This window comes from Squalius cephalus (assembly GCF_949319135.1).
Source record: "Squalius cephalus genome assembly, chromosome: 7".
Classification (NCBI taxonomy): domain Eukaryota; kingdom Metazoa; phylum Chordata; class Actinopteri; order Cypriniformes; family Leuciscidae; genus Squalius; species Squalius cephalus.
This window is the reverse complement of record NC_137128.1, coordinates 4,232,189-4,250,613: the sequence shown is the minus strand read 5'-3', so window position 1 is coordinate 4,250,613 and position 18,425 is coordinate 4,232,189. Positions and strand designations below refer to the sequence as shown.

The window sequence follows — 18,425 nt, the reverse complement described above, 5'->3', positions numbered from 1 at the left end:
AAATCTCCTCCTGGAATCTCCCTAAAACTTGTTCATTGGTCATCCTCTCCTGGAAACCCCCCAGGACTTGGTTATAAAGCCTTTGTCTCTCCATCCTCCTTCTTCTGGACCTTTTCTTCATCGCTTTATCTTCGGTGTCTCGTCCGCAACACATAGACGGTAATGATTGCATTTTTCTTCCTTCTTTAGTAAAGCTCTTTCTAATACATTTTCAATTTCTCTCTACTCTGCCATATGCTTAATAAATGCTTACAACATTCAGTGTGGTCTGTTTTTCTTTATAAACCAGCTTCTCAATAAATGACTTTATATTACCAATTGCAGTGTCTCTTTTTTATAAACCATTTTCTTAATAAATGTTTTTACAAACAACAGTTGTGGTGTCTTTTCTATAAACCAATAAAACAATTTATCAAAACACATCTCAGTGTCTTTTCTATAACCCAATAATAATGGTTTCCTTTACATAAAGATTTCCCTTATAAGAAATCTATTACAGTGTTTTCCTTTACATAAAAGACATTATTATAGCCAATATAAGCCTGTTTATATGAGTCATAACAGAATAAATTGCATGTTTCACACAACAACATGAACACTGCTTCAAATGACCAAAAACACTAGATTTTCATTCACCTGTCCTTTAACTGAACATTACAAGTGTTCAGCCTTTTACACCTGCACAGGTATTTTACACAAATGAAGACGAGTGAGGAAAATATCACCAGATAAAACCAGTTCAAAAACAAGTGTTCAACCATAACTATTAAATATGACTTTCAGAGCAATAAAAGGCTTTAAAAACTCAATTGTGTGTGTGTGTGAGAGAGAGAGAGAGAGAGAGAGAGAGAGAGAGAGAGAGAGAGAGAGAGAGAGAGAGTGTGTGTGTGTGTGTGTGTGTGTGTGTGTTGTTTTATGGTGCATAATTATAAACACCTTTTACCTTATTTTTATTATTCTCAGGTTAGGTAAAGTTAGTAAAATCTGTCCTAAATAATAAGCATTTGAATTCCCATACTTACAATATTTAGATCACAGAAGACTTCTCCGCTCAGTTCAGCTCAATCTTTTGTAGAAGAGAGACTTGTGGCAGGCGAGTTTATTAATTTCAATTATATATTATAAAAATTATAATATATATATATATATATATATATATATATATTTTTTTTTTTATTTTTTTTTTTATTATTATTATTATTAAAAACAGGTTAACTAGTTTACATAAAAGGTAGTAATATATAAAAAATAAATAAAAGTAAATCAAAACCAAATCGTTTACAAGCTTTAACTGCAGGAGGCGCAGTGGCATCTAACACCGGAGAGGCCGTCCTTGGTGAATCAGCGTCTGACTGGACATTATCTTTCCAGTCCTTTTAAAGTCCATCAACTTTTTCACATCTTCAGGAATCCCCTACTGGAAACTCCCAGGACTTGTTCATATAAAGCCTTTCGCCTCTTCGTCCTCCTTCTTCGTTACATTCTATGTCTCGTCCGCAACACATACGACGGTAATGCTTGCATTTTTCTTCTTTCTTTGGCAAAGCTCTTTCTAATACATGTTTTGTTCCTCACTATGCTTTTTAATAAAGGCTTAAAACATTAAGTGTGGGATGTTTTTATTTATAAACCACTTTTTCAACAAACCATTTTACAAAAACAATTGCAGTGTTTTTCTTTATAAACCACTTGCTTCATATATGGTTACAATGATTATTACAAGTGTCTTTCTTTATATAACACTTCCTTAATAAATCATTTAACAACAACTTCTGGTGTCTTTATAAAAACACTTTCATTATAAAAGGTTACCATTATGGTTGACTACAATACATAAGTGCTTCATACACAAAAAGGCATATTTATAATAGAATAATTGTATATTCCATAACTCTGAGTGTGTGTGTGTGTGTGTGTGTGTGTGTGTGTGTGTGTGTGTGTGTGTCGCCTTTGGCTTGCTTCCCTATTTTCTGCAGAGCTGCTTTATAGATGAATTAAACTCATTAACTGATGGACTTTACACAGTTATTGAACAAAACTGAACTGAGTTTCAATGACGTGTGTGTGTACACTGTATGTGTGTGTGTGTGTATATATATTTATATATGTGTGTGTGTGTGTGTGTTTTAAAATCTATACTTGAACTATATAGTATATGCAATTGTGTTAATTATGAAATACATAATTTGATGTTAGTTGATAAAATACATAGTTTGAATAAATAAAACATTACATTTAAAATGTAAAAATACAAATTAGAATTGTATTGTTTATTTATTCTTTTTTTTTTGTAAGTGTAAGTAATGTTAATTTAAGCTGTAAATTGTGTGTGGAACATGTGAGGACTTTGCCTCTTCCTGTGAGAACAGCACTGGTGTTTTACGAACAGCTGCTCACACACAGCATCACTGAATCCACACATCAGCCGTCTGTGCGTTCACTCCTGATGGGGGTTTGGTTGTGGTGTGTAGCGCAGGTACTTCTTCCCGGAGGGCAGGTCTTTGGTGTAAACTCCAGCGGGGAAGAGCGTCACGGCCTCCTGCTCAGGGATGCTGGGCGGCACCATAACACTGTCTCCAGGCTTCAAACAACAGCAGATGAGCGTCACTCATTACACACTGATGACAGGAACAGACACACACACTCCAAACAGACCAGGCCTGACATTTCTCACCCGCCAGTCCACAGGTGTGGCCACACGGTTGTGTGCCGTTAACTGCAAAGAGTCGACCACACGCAGAATCTCGTCAAAGTTACGTCCCGTTGTTGCAGGATAGAGAATGGACAGCTTCAACTTCTTATCTGGACCAATCACAAATACCTGAACGAAAAATGCACACATTAAGAAATCAATTAGTGCAGTGTGAAGGGTTGATGGCTCTGTCCAAACCAGTGACCCAACCTTTTCAGATATGTTAAACTCTTATCTTATTCAGTAAACCACCAAGCATGCAGAGCAGGTTGAAATGGCATCATCCCCGTACTCCCTAATCGTCCTCGGTTTGAAACTATATATTTAGGCAGACCAAAAATACGGAAGACATGCTTGAAAGTAGCTCTGCTGTTTCCATAGCCATGGGGAGACCCTCGAGGAGCATCATCTTGCATGATTCAGAGAATCTATTCAATATGACGAGAACACAAGTAATCAAGGGCTGATCGGGGATTAAATCCACTCCTAGATGTGACCATGGATGGTCTGGAATGGGCAACAGGAGAAGTTTACTAGATGGTAAGTGGCAGGGACTCTCAGAGACGGCACATTCCCAGAACAAGCCTTCTGATTAGGCCACGAGTACCAATCTTGGAGGAGCAAGAGGGTTTGATTGGTCCCAGGGTGGCCAGTGCCCAGTGAGGAGTGAGCGGTGTCCATGGGATCCAGACGGAGTGAGGATGGGATGTAGACATGTTTGGCGGGGCAGTCAGGTGGAGGAGGCTCGGTTAGAGAGCCGTCTGCGATCTCATGGTTCAGGGTCCAGTGTATGGGACTCACAATATTGGATGAAGGCAGTATTGTGTCAGGAGGTTCTTGTGGCTCTGATGTAGAGTCGATATGGGACAGGGCATATCTCTTCACAATTACATTTAATCATTTAGAAGAAGCTTTTATCCAAAGCAACTTACAAATGAGGAGAACAATTGAAGCAAAGTCCTTGATTGTGGCTGTGATTGTGACCGGTGTCTGTGATCAGAATTTGGGTGTATTTGGAGGGATAGTCAGGCATGGGCATTTTTTTTTTTTTTATTAATTAATTTTTTCTTGCTGCAAAAATAACAGAATCAACAAACACACAACCAGGTTCACACTCTTTTCAGGCATGTTATGTTAGTCCCAGTAATTGTAGCTACTATTGTTGGCCACAACATTCTCTTTTTATTCACCATTTTTATTTGAAATTTGGGTCACACTTTAGATTAAGGTCCAATTCTGACTATTAACTAACTATTAACTATGAGGTTTGCTCCTAATTACTCCTAATATAAAATCCTTATTACTGCTTATTAATAGTTAGTACGGTAATGGTTAAGTTTAGGTATTGGGTAGGATTAAAGATGTATAATATGGTCAAGCAGAATAAGGCATTAATATGTGCTTTATTAGTACTAATAAACAGCCAATATCCTAGTAATAAACATAATAATCAACTAGTTCATAGTGAGTATTGGACCCTAAACTAAAGTGTTACTGAAATTTGCTCTGTTTTTGAAGATTTATTCATGTGTGCAGTGCACTTACGCATCGAGCGCTGAGCGGCATCCCGGTCTGATCCTTCTCCTCCGGGTCCAGCATGCCCAGTGTCTCCACCAGATGCCTCCCAGCATCCGCTATGATTGGGAAAGGGAACTCGCTTCCGGACTCCGCGTTATTGTAAGCCAAGATGTCCTGAAATCATCCATGGAGACTCATTAGCAGCAGGTCATTCAGAGAGACACTACAGACTGAAAGAAGCGAACCTTGCTCCAGCCGTGATGGTCTTGGAGGCTGTCGACGGAGAGCGCGATCAGCTTGACGTTGCGTCTGCTGAACTCTGGACTGAGTTGAGCTGCTCTGCCGAGTTCAGTGGTGCAGACAGGAGTGAAGTCTCGAGGATGAGAGAACAGGACGCCCCAGCTGACGAGGAGAAACTCAGGTCACTCAAGGGGAATGACAGAACTGTGGAAGCCCATTACCGCCACAGGAGAATAAAAGAAATCAGGCTTTGTAAATCATAGATATGAAATTATGACATTGAAAGTATGTATTTAGCATGCAAGTATGTAGTAAAAGTATTTAGTATGTCAAAATTATGAATTGGTATGTGATATTTTTGACTTTCCCACAATTCCAAATTTTAATGTCACAATAATTAGTATGTCATAATTTTTACTTTTAATGTAATAATTTAGATTCTAATCTCATAATTATGACTTAGTCAAAATTGTGACATACTAAGTAATAATTATGAGATAAAAAGACAAACATACTATCTTATTTTGACTCATGTCAATTTTTAGTATTTCATAATTATGACGTTTCATGCCATAATTTCGATTTATGTCATAGTTGACTTAGTGTGCCATAACTTTGACTTTTTAATTGCACAATTATAACTTACTAGGCTATGTTCATCTTTTTTATCTTTGACTTACTAATAATTGACAAATGTCGAATTAATAAGAATGTAATAAATTACTTACATTTTTATCTCATAATTATGAAGTTTAATGTCTTAATTAAGATTTAGCAAAGCATGATTTTCTTCTGAGGCGGAAGTGTGCATTCATACATATCTGAGTAAGAATCATAAACACATTTTAAGACATACAGCATTTCTGTGCATGTTGCATGTTTTAGTCATAGACACACAGACACTGTTTGTTCACAAAGAACTGTAGATTATTACAGGAGTTTTGGTAACACTTTATATTACGACCCGCAAACAACTGCGTAAGTAAACCGAAACTACGGTGTACGTTTCTGTAATTATAGTGTACTTCCGTGTAGGTATAAGGGAACAATATGTTAAGTTTTGGGTAATAAAGGGGTAACAAGCAGATATACAACCTGCAAAGAACTTAGTAAGTAAACCGAAATTACGGTGTACGTTTCTGTAATTATAGTGTACCTCCGTGTAGGTATAAGGGAACAATATTTTGGGTAATAAAGGGGTACAACCAGATATACAAGCAAATTATTTATAATGTAATTATTTTAAAACTAACAGGTACCTATTCTGTTAATATATTCCAGGCAAAAATTGTACGTCTGTTGTATATAAAAGTTTTTATCACATTTCTGGAAAAATATGTTCTTGTGCAATGTAGTTACAGGGTAATTTTGACATCTGTGGGTTGTAAATTAAACTTTTTGGCAATGCTATGTATTGGCTTTTCTTACTAAACTACTTAACGTTAAGCCAAAAAAATTGCTTTTGCTATGATTTTAATTTAAAACGTACCATGTAGTACTTAGTACTATCACATTGTATTGCAATGACACTTAAATGTCAGGGCAAATATACTGTGTAATTAAAAGTTTTTTTGTTTAGTTTTTTTTAATAAGAGTAGCCTACCTTTCTCTGTAATTACTGTGCAAATAGTGTTGTTTCGTATTGTTACATAGTAAGTAGTGTTTGTTACCCGTTTCAACTGTGTATTTACATGGTAAGTGTAACTCCTGCGGGCTGTAAATTAAAGTGGCGCTTGTTACCCCCTTGTTCTGTGTATTTACAGGGTAAGTGTAACTCCTGCGGGCTGTAAATTAAAGTGGTGCTTGTTACCCCCTTGTTCTGTGTAGTTACAGGGTAAGTGTAACTCCTGCAGGCTGTAAATTAAAGTGCCGCTTGTTACCCCTTGTTCTGTGTATTTACAGGGTAAGTGTAACTCCTGCGGGCTGTAAATTAAAGTGGCGCTTGTTACCCCCTTGTTCTGTGTAGTTACAGGGTAAGTGTAACTCCTGCGGGCTGTAAATTAAAGTGGCGCTTGTTACCCCCTTGTTCTGTGTAGTTACAGGGTAAGTGCAGTAAATATACAATAAAGGATCCAATTTAATTTCTGACTTTTATTTTACAAAAAAATGTCAAAACACTTTTTCATCTTAATAAAACATTGTCTTTTCTACAGAATACTCAAACAACAAAGTAACACATTATACCCCCCCCCCCCCTTTTATTTGCATCCCTTGCTTTTCTTCTTCTTTCTTTTCTTGCTCTTCTTTTTCTTAACTTCCACTGGGGACTCTGAAGTTGAGGAGTTGATGGAGTCCCATTGGTCTTGCTGCACTGCAAAAATATGAATATACAGTAGCTACACCTTCAATTTTAAGTTGTCGAACAACCCTCCACTCTATACCACCTGATATTACTGTAGTAACTGTAGTAACTGTAATTTTGAAGAAAACACATTTTGGTGAAGTTTGAGTCAGATCATGGTGGGGTTGTGATATTTTATAGTGATAATGACTGTAGTGCAGCAGAAAATGTTTTTTAAAAAGGCATAGTTGTTCTGACAGCAACAAAAAAAAAAAAAAAAAAAAGCATGAAACACAAACCTGAGGGCTGTGTTCAATAGTTTGGATTGAGCTGATCAACAAACGGACAGGGAACTACGTCATCACGTTGAAAAGTCACGCCTGCGCCGGCCGAAGTACCGCCCCACTGTTTACAATGCGACCGTACGTAGGAGGATAATTCAAATAGTATTGTTTGCGATTATATATATAGAAATAGTATTCAGTGAATATGAATAGTATATGAATAACATTCTGATGAATATGAATAGTAGTTCAAATAGTATTGCCGGCGCAGGCGTGACCTTTCAACGTGATGACGTAACTTAGTTCCCTGTCCGTTTGTTGATCAGCTCAATCCGAACTATTGAAGGTAAAAAGTCTATAAATTATATATTTCTTTTTTTTAAATGACCTATCGTTTCGCTAGATAACAACCTCTTCTTCAGCTGTGATCGCGTACAGCCCTTTTAAACACTTAAAAGACTTCTGAAACTGCATTGATTTGGACTTAACGATGGTGACCAATGAAGTCCGTTGAAAATTTTCATTTTGGGGTGAACTAATCCTTTAACAAGTGCATTTATAATGTACAGTACCAGTGATGTTTAGTTCTTAAATTTGATGTTTTAAAAAATAGGAAAGTGGTCACAAGTATAGCTAAGCCCTGGAGTAGGGCAGGAGTAAAATTTAAACGTCTAACCTTTCTTTCTTTCTTTCAAAGATAAGATTATCACTCTTAAAGCAGAGATCACCTTGCTCAAAGATGAGTGTGATTTTTTGAAAAAGGAAATTGAAAAGATGAAGTCTGCTGTCCCATCTGCAATGACACAAAGATATGCTGTTCCTATAGTGCCACAGCCCTCATGTTTGTGTTTCATGCTTTTTTGTTTTTTTGTTGCTGTCAGAACTATGCCTTTTTTAAAAACATTTTCTGCTGCACTACAGTCATTATCACTATAAAATATCACAACCCCCCCATGATCTGCCTCAAACTTCACCAAAATGTGTTTTCTTCAAAATTACAGTTACTACAGTAGTGGTGGCACAAAATGTTTTAGAGTGGAGGATTGTTCGACAACTTAAAATTTAAGGTGTAGCTTGCTAAGAGCATGTATATATATTTATATTTTTGCAGTGCAGCAAGACCAATGGGACTCCATCAACTCCTCAACTTCAGAGTCCCCAGTGGAAGTTAAGAAAAAGAAGAGCAAGAAAAGAAAGAAGAAGAAAAGCAAGGGATGCAAATAAAAGGGGGGGGGGGGGGTATAATGTGTTACTTTGTTGTTTGAGTATACTGTAGAAAAGACAATGTTTTATTAAGATGAAAAAGTGTTTTGAAATGTCTTTGTAAAATAAAAGTCAGAAATTAAATTGGATCCTTTATTGTAAATTTACTGCACTTACCCTGTAACTACACAGAACAAGGGAGTAACAAGCGCCACTTTAATTTACAGCCCGCAGGAGTTACACTTACCCTGTAACTACACAGAACAAGGGGGTAACAAGCGCCACTTTAATTTACAGCCCGCAGGAGTTACACTTACCCTGTAACTACACAGAACAAGGGAGTAACAAGCGCCACTTTAATTTACAGCCCGCAGGAGTTACACTTACCCTGTAACTACACAGAACAAGGGGGTAACAAGCACCACTTTAATTTACAGCCCGCAGGAGTTACACTTACCCTGTAACTACACAGAACAAGGGGGTAACAAGCACCACTTTAATTTACAGCCCGCAGGAGTTACACTTACCCTGTAACTACACAGAACAAGGGGGTAACAAGCACCACTTTAATTTACAGCCCGCAGGAGTTACACTTACCCTGTAACTACACAGAACAAGGGGGTAACAAGCGCCACTTTAATTTACAGCCCGCAGGAGTTACACTTACCCTGTAACTACACAGAACAAGGGGGTAACAAGCACCACTTTAATTTACAGCCTGCAGGAGTTACACTTACCCTGTAACTACACAGAACAAGGGGGTAACAAGCGCCACTTTAATTTACAGCCCGCAAGAGTTACACTTACCCTGTAACTACACAGAACAAAGGGGTAACAAGCACCACTTTAATTTACAGCCTGCAGGAGTTACACTTACCCTGTAAATACACAGAACAAGGGGGTAACAAGCACCACTTTAATTTACAGCCTGCAGGAGTTACACTTACCCTGTAACTACACAGAACGAGGGGGTAACAAGCGCCACTTTAATTTACAGCCCGCAGGAGTTACACTTACCCTGTAACTACACAGAACAAGGGGGTAACAAGCACCACTTTAATTTACAGCCTGCAGGAGTTACACTTACCCTGTAACTACACAGAACAAGGGGGTAACAAGCGCCACTTTAATTTACAGCCCGCAGGAGTTACACTTACCCTGTAACTACACAGAACAAGGGGGTAACAAGCGCCACTTTAATTTACAGCCCGCAGGAGTTACACTTACCCTGTAACTACACAGAACGAGGGGGTAACAAGCGCCACTTTAATTTACAGCCCGCAAGAGTTACACTTACCCTGTAACTACACAGAACAAGGGGGTAACAAGCGCCACTTTAATTTACAGCCCGCAAGAGTTACACTTACCCTGTAACTACACAGAACGAGGGGGTAACAAGCGCCACTTTAATTTACAGCCTGCAGGAGTTACACTTACCCTGTAACTACACAGAACAAGGGGGTAACAAGCGCCACTTTAATTTACAGCCCGCAAGAGTTACACTTACCCTGTAACTACACAGAACGAGGGGGTAACAAGCGCCACTTTAATTTACAGCCCGCAAGAGTTACACTTACCCTGTAACTACACAGAACAAGGGGGTAACAAGCACCACTTTAATTTACAGCCTGCAGGAGTTACACTTACCCTGTAACTACACAGAACGAGGGGGTAACAAGCACCACTTTAATTTACAGCCTGCAGGAGTTACACTTACCCTGTAAATACACAGAACAAGGGGGTAACAAGCACCACTTTAATTTACAGCCTGCAGGAGTTACACTTACCCTGTAACTACACAGAACAAGGGGGTAACAAGCGCCACTTTAATTTACAGCCCGCAAGAGTTACACTTACCCTGTAACTACACAGAACGAGGGGGTAACAAGCGCCACTTTAATTTACAGCCCGCAAGAGTTACACTTACCCTGTAACTACACAGAACAAGGGGGTAACAAGCGCCACTTTAATTTACAGCCTGCAGGAGTTACACTTACCCTGTAACTACAGAGAACAAGGGGGTAACAAGCGCCACTTTAATTTACAGCCCGCAGGAGTTACACTTACCCTGTAACTACACAGAACAAGGGAGTAACAAGCACCACTTTAATTTACAGCCCGCAAGAGTTACACTTACCCTGTAACTACACAGAACAAGGGAGTAACAAGCGCCACTTTAATTTACAGCCCGCAAGAGTTACACTTACCCTGTAACTACACAGAACAAGGGAGTAACAAGCACCACTTTAATTTACAGCCTGCAGGAGTTACACTTACCCTGTAACTACACAGAACAAGGGGGTAACAAGCGCCACTTTAATTTACAGCCCGCAGGAGTTACACTTACCCTGTAACTACACAGAACAAGGGGGTAACAAGCGCCACTTTAATTTACAGCCCGCAAGAGTTACACTTACCCTGTAAATACACAGAACAAGGGGGTAACATGCGCCACTTTAATTTACAGCCCGCAGGAGTTACACTTACCCTGTAACTACACAGAACAAGGGGGTAACAAGCGCCACTTTAATTTACAGCCCGCAGGAGTTACACTTACCCTGTAACTACACAGAACAAGGGAGTAACAAGCACCACTTTAATTTACAGCCCGCAAGAGTTACACTTACCCTGTAACTACACAGAACAAGGGAGTAACAAGCGCCACTTTAATTTACAGCCCGCAAGAGTTACACTTACCCTGTAACTACACAGAACAAGGGAGTAACAAGCACCACTTTAATTTACAGCCTGCAGGAGTTACACTTACCCTGTAACTACACAGAACAAGGGGGTAACAAGCGCCACTTTAATTTACAGCCCGCAGGAGTTACACTTACCCTGTAACTACACAGAACAAGGGGGTAACAAGCGCCACTTTAATTTACAGCCCGCAAGAGTTACACTTACCCTGTAAATACACAGAACAAGGGGGTAACATGCGCCACTTTAATTTACAGCCCGCAGGAGTTACACTTACCCTGTAACTACACAGAACAAGGGGGTAACAAGCGCCACTTTAATTTACAGCCCGCAAGAGTTACACTTACCCTGTAACTACACAGAACGAGGGGGTAACAAGCGCCACTTTAATTTACAGCCCGCAAGAGTTACACTTACCCTGTAACTACACAGAACAAGGGGGTAACAAGCGCCACTTTAATTTACAGCCTGCAGGAGTTACACTTACCCTGTAACTACAGAGAACAAGGGGGTAACAAGCGCCACTTTAATTTACAGCCCGCAGGAGTTACACTTACCCTGTAACTACACAGAACAAGGGAGTAACAAGCACCACTTTAATTTACAGCCCGCAAGAGTTACACTTACCCTGTAACTACACAGAACAAGGGAGTAACAAGCGCCACTTTAATTTACAGCCCGCAAGAGTTACACTTACCCTGTAACTACACAGAACAAGGGAGTAACAAGCACAACTTTAATTTACAGCCTGCAGGAGTTACACTTACCCTGTAACTACACAGAACAAGGGGGTAACAAGCGCCACTTTAATTTACAGCCCGCAGGAGTTACACTTACCCTGTAACTACACAGAACAAGGGGGTAACAAGCGCCACTTTAATTTACAGCCCGCAAGAGTTACACTTACCCTGTAAATACACAGAACAAGGGGGTAACATGCGCCACTTTAATTTACAGCCCGCAGGAGTTACACTTACCCTGTAACTACACAGAACAAGGGGGTAACAAGCGCCACTTTAATTTACAGCCCGCAGGAGTTACACTTACCCTGTAACTACACAGAACGAGGGGGTAACAAGCGCCACTTTAATTTACAGCCTGCAGGAGTTACACTTACCCTGTAACTACACAGAACAAGGGGGTAACAAGCGCCACTTTAATTTACAGCCCGCAGGAGTTACACTTACCCTGTAACTACACAGAACAAGGGGGTAACAAGCGCCACTTTAATTTACAGCCCGCAGGAGTTACACTTACCCTGTAACTACACAGAACGAGGGGGTAACAAGCGCCACTTTAATTTACAGCCCGCAAGAGTTACACTTACCCTGTAACTACACAGAACAAGGGGGTAACAAGCGCCACTTTAATTTACAGCCCGCAAGAGTTACACTTACCCTGTAACTACACAGAACGAGGGGGTAACAAGCGCCACTTTAATTTACAGCCTGCAGGAGTTACACTTACCCTGTAACTACACAGAACAAGGGGGTAACAAGCGCCACTTTAATTTACAGCCCGCAAGAGTTACACTTACCCTGTAACTACACAGAACGAGGGGGTAACAAGCGCCACTTTAATTTACAGCCCGCAAGAGTTACACTTACCCTGTAACTACACAGAACAAGGGGGTAACAAGCACCACTTTAATTTACAGCCTGCAGGAGTTACACTTACCCTGTAACTACACAGAACGAGGGGGTAACAAGCACCACTTTAATTTACAGCCTGCAGGAGTTACACTTACCCTGTAAATACACAGAACAAGGGGGTAACAAGCACCACTTTAATTTACAGCCTGCAGGAGTTACACTTACCCTGTAACTACACAGAACAAGGGGGTAACAAGCGCCACTTTAATTTACAGCCCGCAAGAGTTACACTTACCCTGTAACTACACAGAACGAGGGGGTAACAAGCGCCACTTTAATTTACAGCCCGCAAGAGTTACACTTACCCTGTAACTACACAGAACAAGGGGGTAACAAGCGCCACTTTAATTTACAGCCTGCAGGAGTTACACTTACCCTGTAACTACAGAGAACAAGGGGGTAACAAGCGCCACTTTAATTTACAGCCCGCAGGAGTTACACTTACCCTGTAACTACACAGAACAAGGGAGTAACAAGCACCACTTTAATTTACAGCCCGCAAGAGTTACACTTACCCTGTAACTACACAGAACAAGGGAGTAACAAGCGCCACTTTAATTTACAGCCCGCAAGAGTTACACTTACCCTGTAACTACACAGAACAAGGGAGTAACAAGCACCACTTTAATTTACAGCCTGCAGGAGTTACACTTACCCTGTAACTACACAGAACAAGGGGGTAACAAGCGCCACTTTAATTTACAGCCCGCAGGAGTTACACTTACCCTGTAACTACACAGAACAAGGGGGTAACAAGCGCCACTTTAATTTACAGCCCGCAAGAGTTACACTTACCCTGTAAATACACAGAACAAGGGGGTAACATGCGCCACTTTAATTTACAGCCCGCAGGAGTTACACTTACCCTGTAACTACACAGAACAAGGGGGTAACAAGCGCCACTTTAATTTACAGCCCGCAGGAGTTACACTTACCCTGTAACTACACAGAACAAGGGAGTAACAAGCACCACTTTAATTTACAGCCCGCAAGAGTTACACTTACCCTGTAACTACACAGAACAAGGGAGTAACAAGCGCCACTTTAATTTACAGCCCGCAAGAGTTACACTTACCCTGTAACTACACAGAACAAGGGAGTAACAAGCACCACTTTAATTTACAGCCTGCAGGAGTTACACTTACCCTGTAACTACACAGAACAAGGGGGTAACAAGCGCCACTTTAATTTACAGCCCGCAGGAGTTACACTTACCCTGTAACTACACAGAACAAGGGGGTAACAAGCGCCACTTTAATTTACAGCCCGCAAGAGTTACACTTACCCTGTAACTACACAGAACGAGGGGGTAACAAGCGCCACTTTAATTTACAGCCCGCAAGAGTTACACTTACCCTGTAACTACACAGAACAAGGGGGTAACAAGCGCCACTTTAATTTACAGCCTGCAGGAGTTACACTTACCCTGTAACTACAGAGAACAAGGGGGTAACAAGCGCCACTTTAATTTACAGCCCGCAGGAGTTACACTTACCCTGTAACTACACAGAACAAGGGAGTAACAAGCACCACTTTAATTTACAGCCCGCAAGAGTTACACTTACCCTGTAACTACACAGAACAAGGGAGTAACAAGCGCCACTTTAATTTACAGCCCGCAAGAGTTACACTTACCCTGTAACTACACAGAACAAGGGAGTAACAAGCACCACTTTAATTTACAGCCTGCAGGAGTTACACTTACCCTGTAACTACACAGAACAAGGGGGTAACAAGCGCCACTTTAATTTACAGCCCGCAGGAGTTACACTTACCCTGTAACTACACAGAACAAGGGGGTAACAAGCGCCACTTTAATTTACAGCCCGCAAGAGTTACACTTACCCTGTAAATACACAGAACAAGGGGGTAACATGCGCCACTTTAATTTACAGCCCGCAGGAGTTACACTTACCCTGTAACTACACAGAACAAGGGGGTAACAAGCGCCACTTTAATTTACAGCCCGCAGGAGTTACACTTACCCTGTAACTACACAGAACGAGGGGGTAACAAGCGCCACTTTAATTTACAGCCCGCAAGAGTTACACTTACCCTGTAACTACACAGAACAAGGGGGTAACAAGCACCACTTTAATTTACAGCCTGCAGGAGTTACACTTACCCTGTAAATACACAGAACAAGGGGGTAACAAGCGCCACTTTAATTTACAGCCCGCAGGAGTTACACTTACCCTGTAACTACACAGAACGAGGGGGTAACAAGCGCCACTTTAATTTACAGCCCGCAAGAGTTACACTTACCCTGTAACTACACAGAACAAGGGGGTAACAAGCACCACTTTAATTTACAGCCCGCAGGAGTTACACTTACCCTGTAACTACACAGAACAAGGGGGTAACAAGCACCACTTTAATTTACAGCCCGCAGGAGTTACACTTACCCTGTAACTACACAGAACAAGGGGGTAACAAGCGCCACTTTAATTTACAGCCTGCAGGAGTTACACTTACCCTGTAAATACACAGAACAAGGGGGTAACAAGCGCCACTTTAATTTACAGCCCGCAGGAGTTACACTTACCCTGTAACTACACAGAACGAGGGGGTAACAAGCGCCACTTTAATTTACAGCCCGCAAGAGTTACACTTACCCTGTAACTACACAGAACAAGGGGGTAACAAGCACCACTTTAATTTACAGCCCGCAGGAGTTACACTTACCCTGTAAATACACAGTTGAAACGGGTAACAAACACTACTTACTATGTAACAATACGAAACAACACTATTTGCACAGTAATTACAGAGAAAGGTAGGCTACTCTTATAAAAAAATTAAAAAAAAACTTTTAATTACACAGTATATTTGCCCTGACATTTAAGTGTCATTGCAATACAATGTGATAAGGTAAGTATTAAGTACTACATGGTACGTTCTAAATTAAAGTCATAGCAGAATTTTTTATTTTTTTTTGGCTAAACGTTAAGTAGTTTAGTAAGAAAAGCCAATAAATAGCATTGCCAATGTTTTTAGAAATCAGCTGTTTATAAAATTGTTTCAGATTAAATTTTTATCATACTGTGCTTACATACAGCCATATATACAGTATATATATATATTTAATTTACAACCCACAGATGTCAAAATTACCCTGTAACTACATTGCACAAGAACATATTTTTCCAGAAATGTGATAAAAACTTTTATATACAACAGACGTACAATTTTTGCCTGGAATATATTAACAGAATAGGTACCTGTTAGTTTTAAAATAATTACATTATAAATAATTTGCTTGTATATCTGGTTGTACCCCTTTATTACCCAAAACTTAACATATTGTTCCCTTATACCTACACGGAAGTACACTATAATTACAGAAACGTACACCGTAGTTTCGGTTTACTTACGCAGTTGTTTGCGGGTCGTAATATAAAGTGTTACCGGAGTTTTCAGTCTGGCCCGTTGATGTATAAATGTACATTAAAATTTTTAAAGATTATTTTCAAAAGTTGTATTGCTTTGGTATTAAATTACAGTAAACTAGTTAATGCTGTTGCTCTCTTCTGACCAACATAAGCAATCTCTCCACGTTTTTCCTCTTTAATGTCATAGAGACGCTATAGCAAATGTATTTGAAATATAGTATATTTTGAAGTATAGTAAATGGGAACTCAAAAATCGTATTTGTTGTAGTTTCCTTTCGCCACTATAGAAGTTTATCCAACTTTGAGGACTTCTGCTTCTGAGAACCTGGAAATGTGAAGCGGGTCCATTTCCATTTGCTGAAGACATTTTATCAGTTTCTCAGTTTGACAGTTTCTCTGATCTAGTAACTCTAGCAAAGAGCAGCTGTTTAGTGCATCATTTACGCAAGTTTCTGCTTTGTTCACAGTGAAGCTTCACCATCACTGCAAAACATTCAGCACAACAGGGTCTGATATCACTAAACCCACAACTTAGTCCCAAACCCTTAATCTAACCTTAGCCTAATTATAACCTCAGCCCTAAAAGCAAGTCTTGACCCTCAAACAGGGGTCTCAGAGAGTGAGGACAGGCCAAAAGATTCTTCACTTGGTCAGTCTGTGATGAGGACTCGGAGGACAGTATACAGGCAGGGGTTGATAAACAGAGAGATATACAAGCAGACGCATAGGCAAAGCAGCAGTCGAGGTCATAACAGGAGAAGTATCAGGGCAGGTAGCAAACAAACGGGTCAATATCCAGGTAAACAGAGCAGGGTCAAAAATACAGCCAGCAAGAGTCATAAACAGTCCAAGGGTCAGAACACAGGCAAAACAGTGCTTGGAAATGTTAGCCGTGATAAGACAAAACTTCACAATGAGCCGAGCATGCTCAGTGCTAAACTAGTCCAGAGAATGAGAAACAGGTGTGTGTGTGTGTGTGTGTGTGTGTGTGTGTGTGTGTGTGTGTGTGTGTGTGTGTGTGTGTGTGTGTGTGTGTGATAAGTGGCGAACGGTAGGATTCTCAGAGATAGTGTTCATAACAGAGAGTTCAGAGTGCTTTTGTTGACTCTGCTCTTTATGTGTGTCAAGCCGTGTCAGCGTTTGGATGAAGCTGAAGAGGCGGTAACAGTGGCGTCACGAGTCATGACCGCATGACCTACAAACACAATCACCACACAGGAACACACAACGGCTTTGACCATGTACGGTTTCATCAAAGATACCTGACTAGCACATGCTGTCCATTGTGAGGCCATTACGAGAGAAACGCGTCTTATATCCAAGCCACACAATTCACTAATAACCAACACTGAATAATAATAAGAACACAGAGGAGGAGAGAAAAGAGGGAATATTGTTAGATGTGACCTCAGGAAGATGCTATTGAAAATAAAACTACTGGTATTGTAATCTATGATGAACAACACGTATCAAACAACACACTCTCATATCACAAGCACACATGATCGCATTACACTTACGAATCCCCGAGAAAATCATGAAGTTTCAATCTGCCAAAAGTGGAATCGGCTTCGAAATTGGGAACGATGTCTCCTAACAGCATCCCCGGCATCTTGAAGCATCTCTCTCTCTCTCTCTCTCTCTCTCTCTCTCTCTCTCTCTCTCTCTCTCTCTCTCTTTCTCTCTCTCTCTCTCTCTGTCCTCTCTCTTTCACTTTCTCTCTCTCTCTCTCTCTCTCTCTCTCTTTCTTTCTCTGTCTGTCTGTCCTCTCTCTCCTCTCTCTCTCTCTCTCTCTGTCCTCTCTCTTTCACTTTCTCTCTCTTTCTCTCTCTCTCTCTCTCTCTCTCTCTCACTCTTTCTCTGTCTGTCCTCTCTCAAATTCAAATTCAAATGAGCTTTATTGGCATGACTTGTACAGTATTGCCAAAGCATTGGCCATTACATAAATGGACATTACATACACAAATAATCAATAAATTCAATAAATCAATCAGTAAACAAATGTATGAATACATTTATATAAACAAGAAAAAAAAAAAAAAAAAAAAAAAACACCTATGTACATTAGTACCAACATTCAGACGAGATAAGGATGATTCTGACTTTGGTTTTGTCCTCTGGCTGACTCTCGTAGTTTGTGGCAGGCTGTCACATATTTTGCTGCTGTTGTGATTGAGCTGGAGTCCTCACCCAAAATATGATTTAATTTTTCTGAATTTGGTAGTGCCATAAAAGTTGGTTCTAGTTCTCTCTCTCTCTCTCTCTCTCTCTCTCTCTCTCTCTGTCCTCTCTCTCTCTCTCTCTCTCTCTCTCTCTCTCTCTCTGTCCTCTCTCTTTCACTTTCTCTCTCTCTCTCTCTCTCTCTCTCTCTGTGCGCATGTGCGGAGTGACTGGGAGGAACGCGTGAGTGTTTGAGCGAGTGGCGGCGTGTTTGAGTGAGTTTTTTCTCTTTTTCCCCTTTTT

General features: G+C 40.4%; 1 protein-coding gene across 2 annotated transcripts; it reads right to left on the bottom strand.

The window, feature by feature from the left end:
* Window positions 1–1,604: 1,604 nt before the first annotated feature.
* On the bottom strand, window positions 1,605–17,813 carry LOC307162255 (peroxiredoxin-6-like). 2 transcript variants are annotated; one of them, XR_013821885.1, is made up of 6 exons: window positions 17,483–17,813; window positions 4,456–4,612; window positions 4,238–4,384; window positions 2,675–2,821; window positions 2,071–2,581; window positions 1,605–1,893 (listed from the first exon to the last, which is right to left on the bottom strand). XR_013821885.1 is itself a non-coding variant. In XM_079877466.1 (5 exons), exons 1-5 carry the CDS (start codon window positions 17,572–17,574, stop codon window positions 2,438–2,440), a joined length of 687 nt encoding a protein of 228 aa, XP_079733592.1. In that variant the 5' UTR covers window positions 17,575–17,813; the 3' UTR covers window positions 1,605–2,437. The 2 variants fall into 2 exon arrangements, 1 of the variants encoding a protein (XP_079733592.1); XM_079877466.1 differs by having other exon boundaries at window positions 1,605–2,581.
* Window positions 17,814–18,425: the final 612 nt, after the last annotated feature.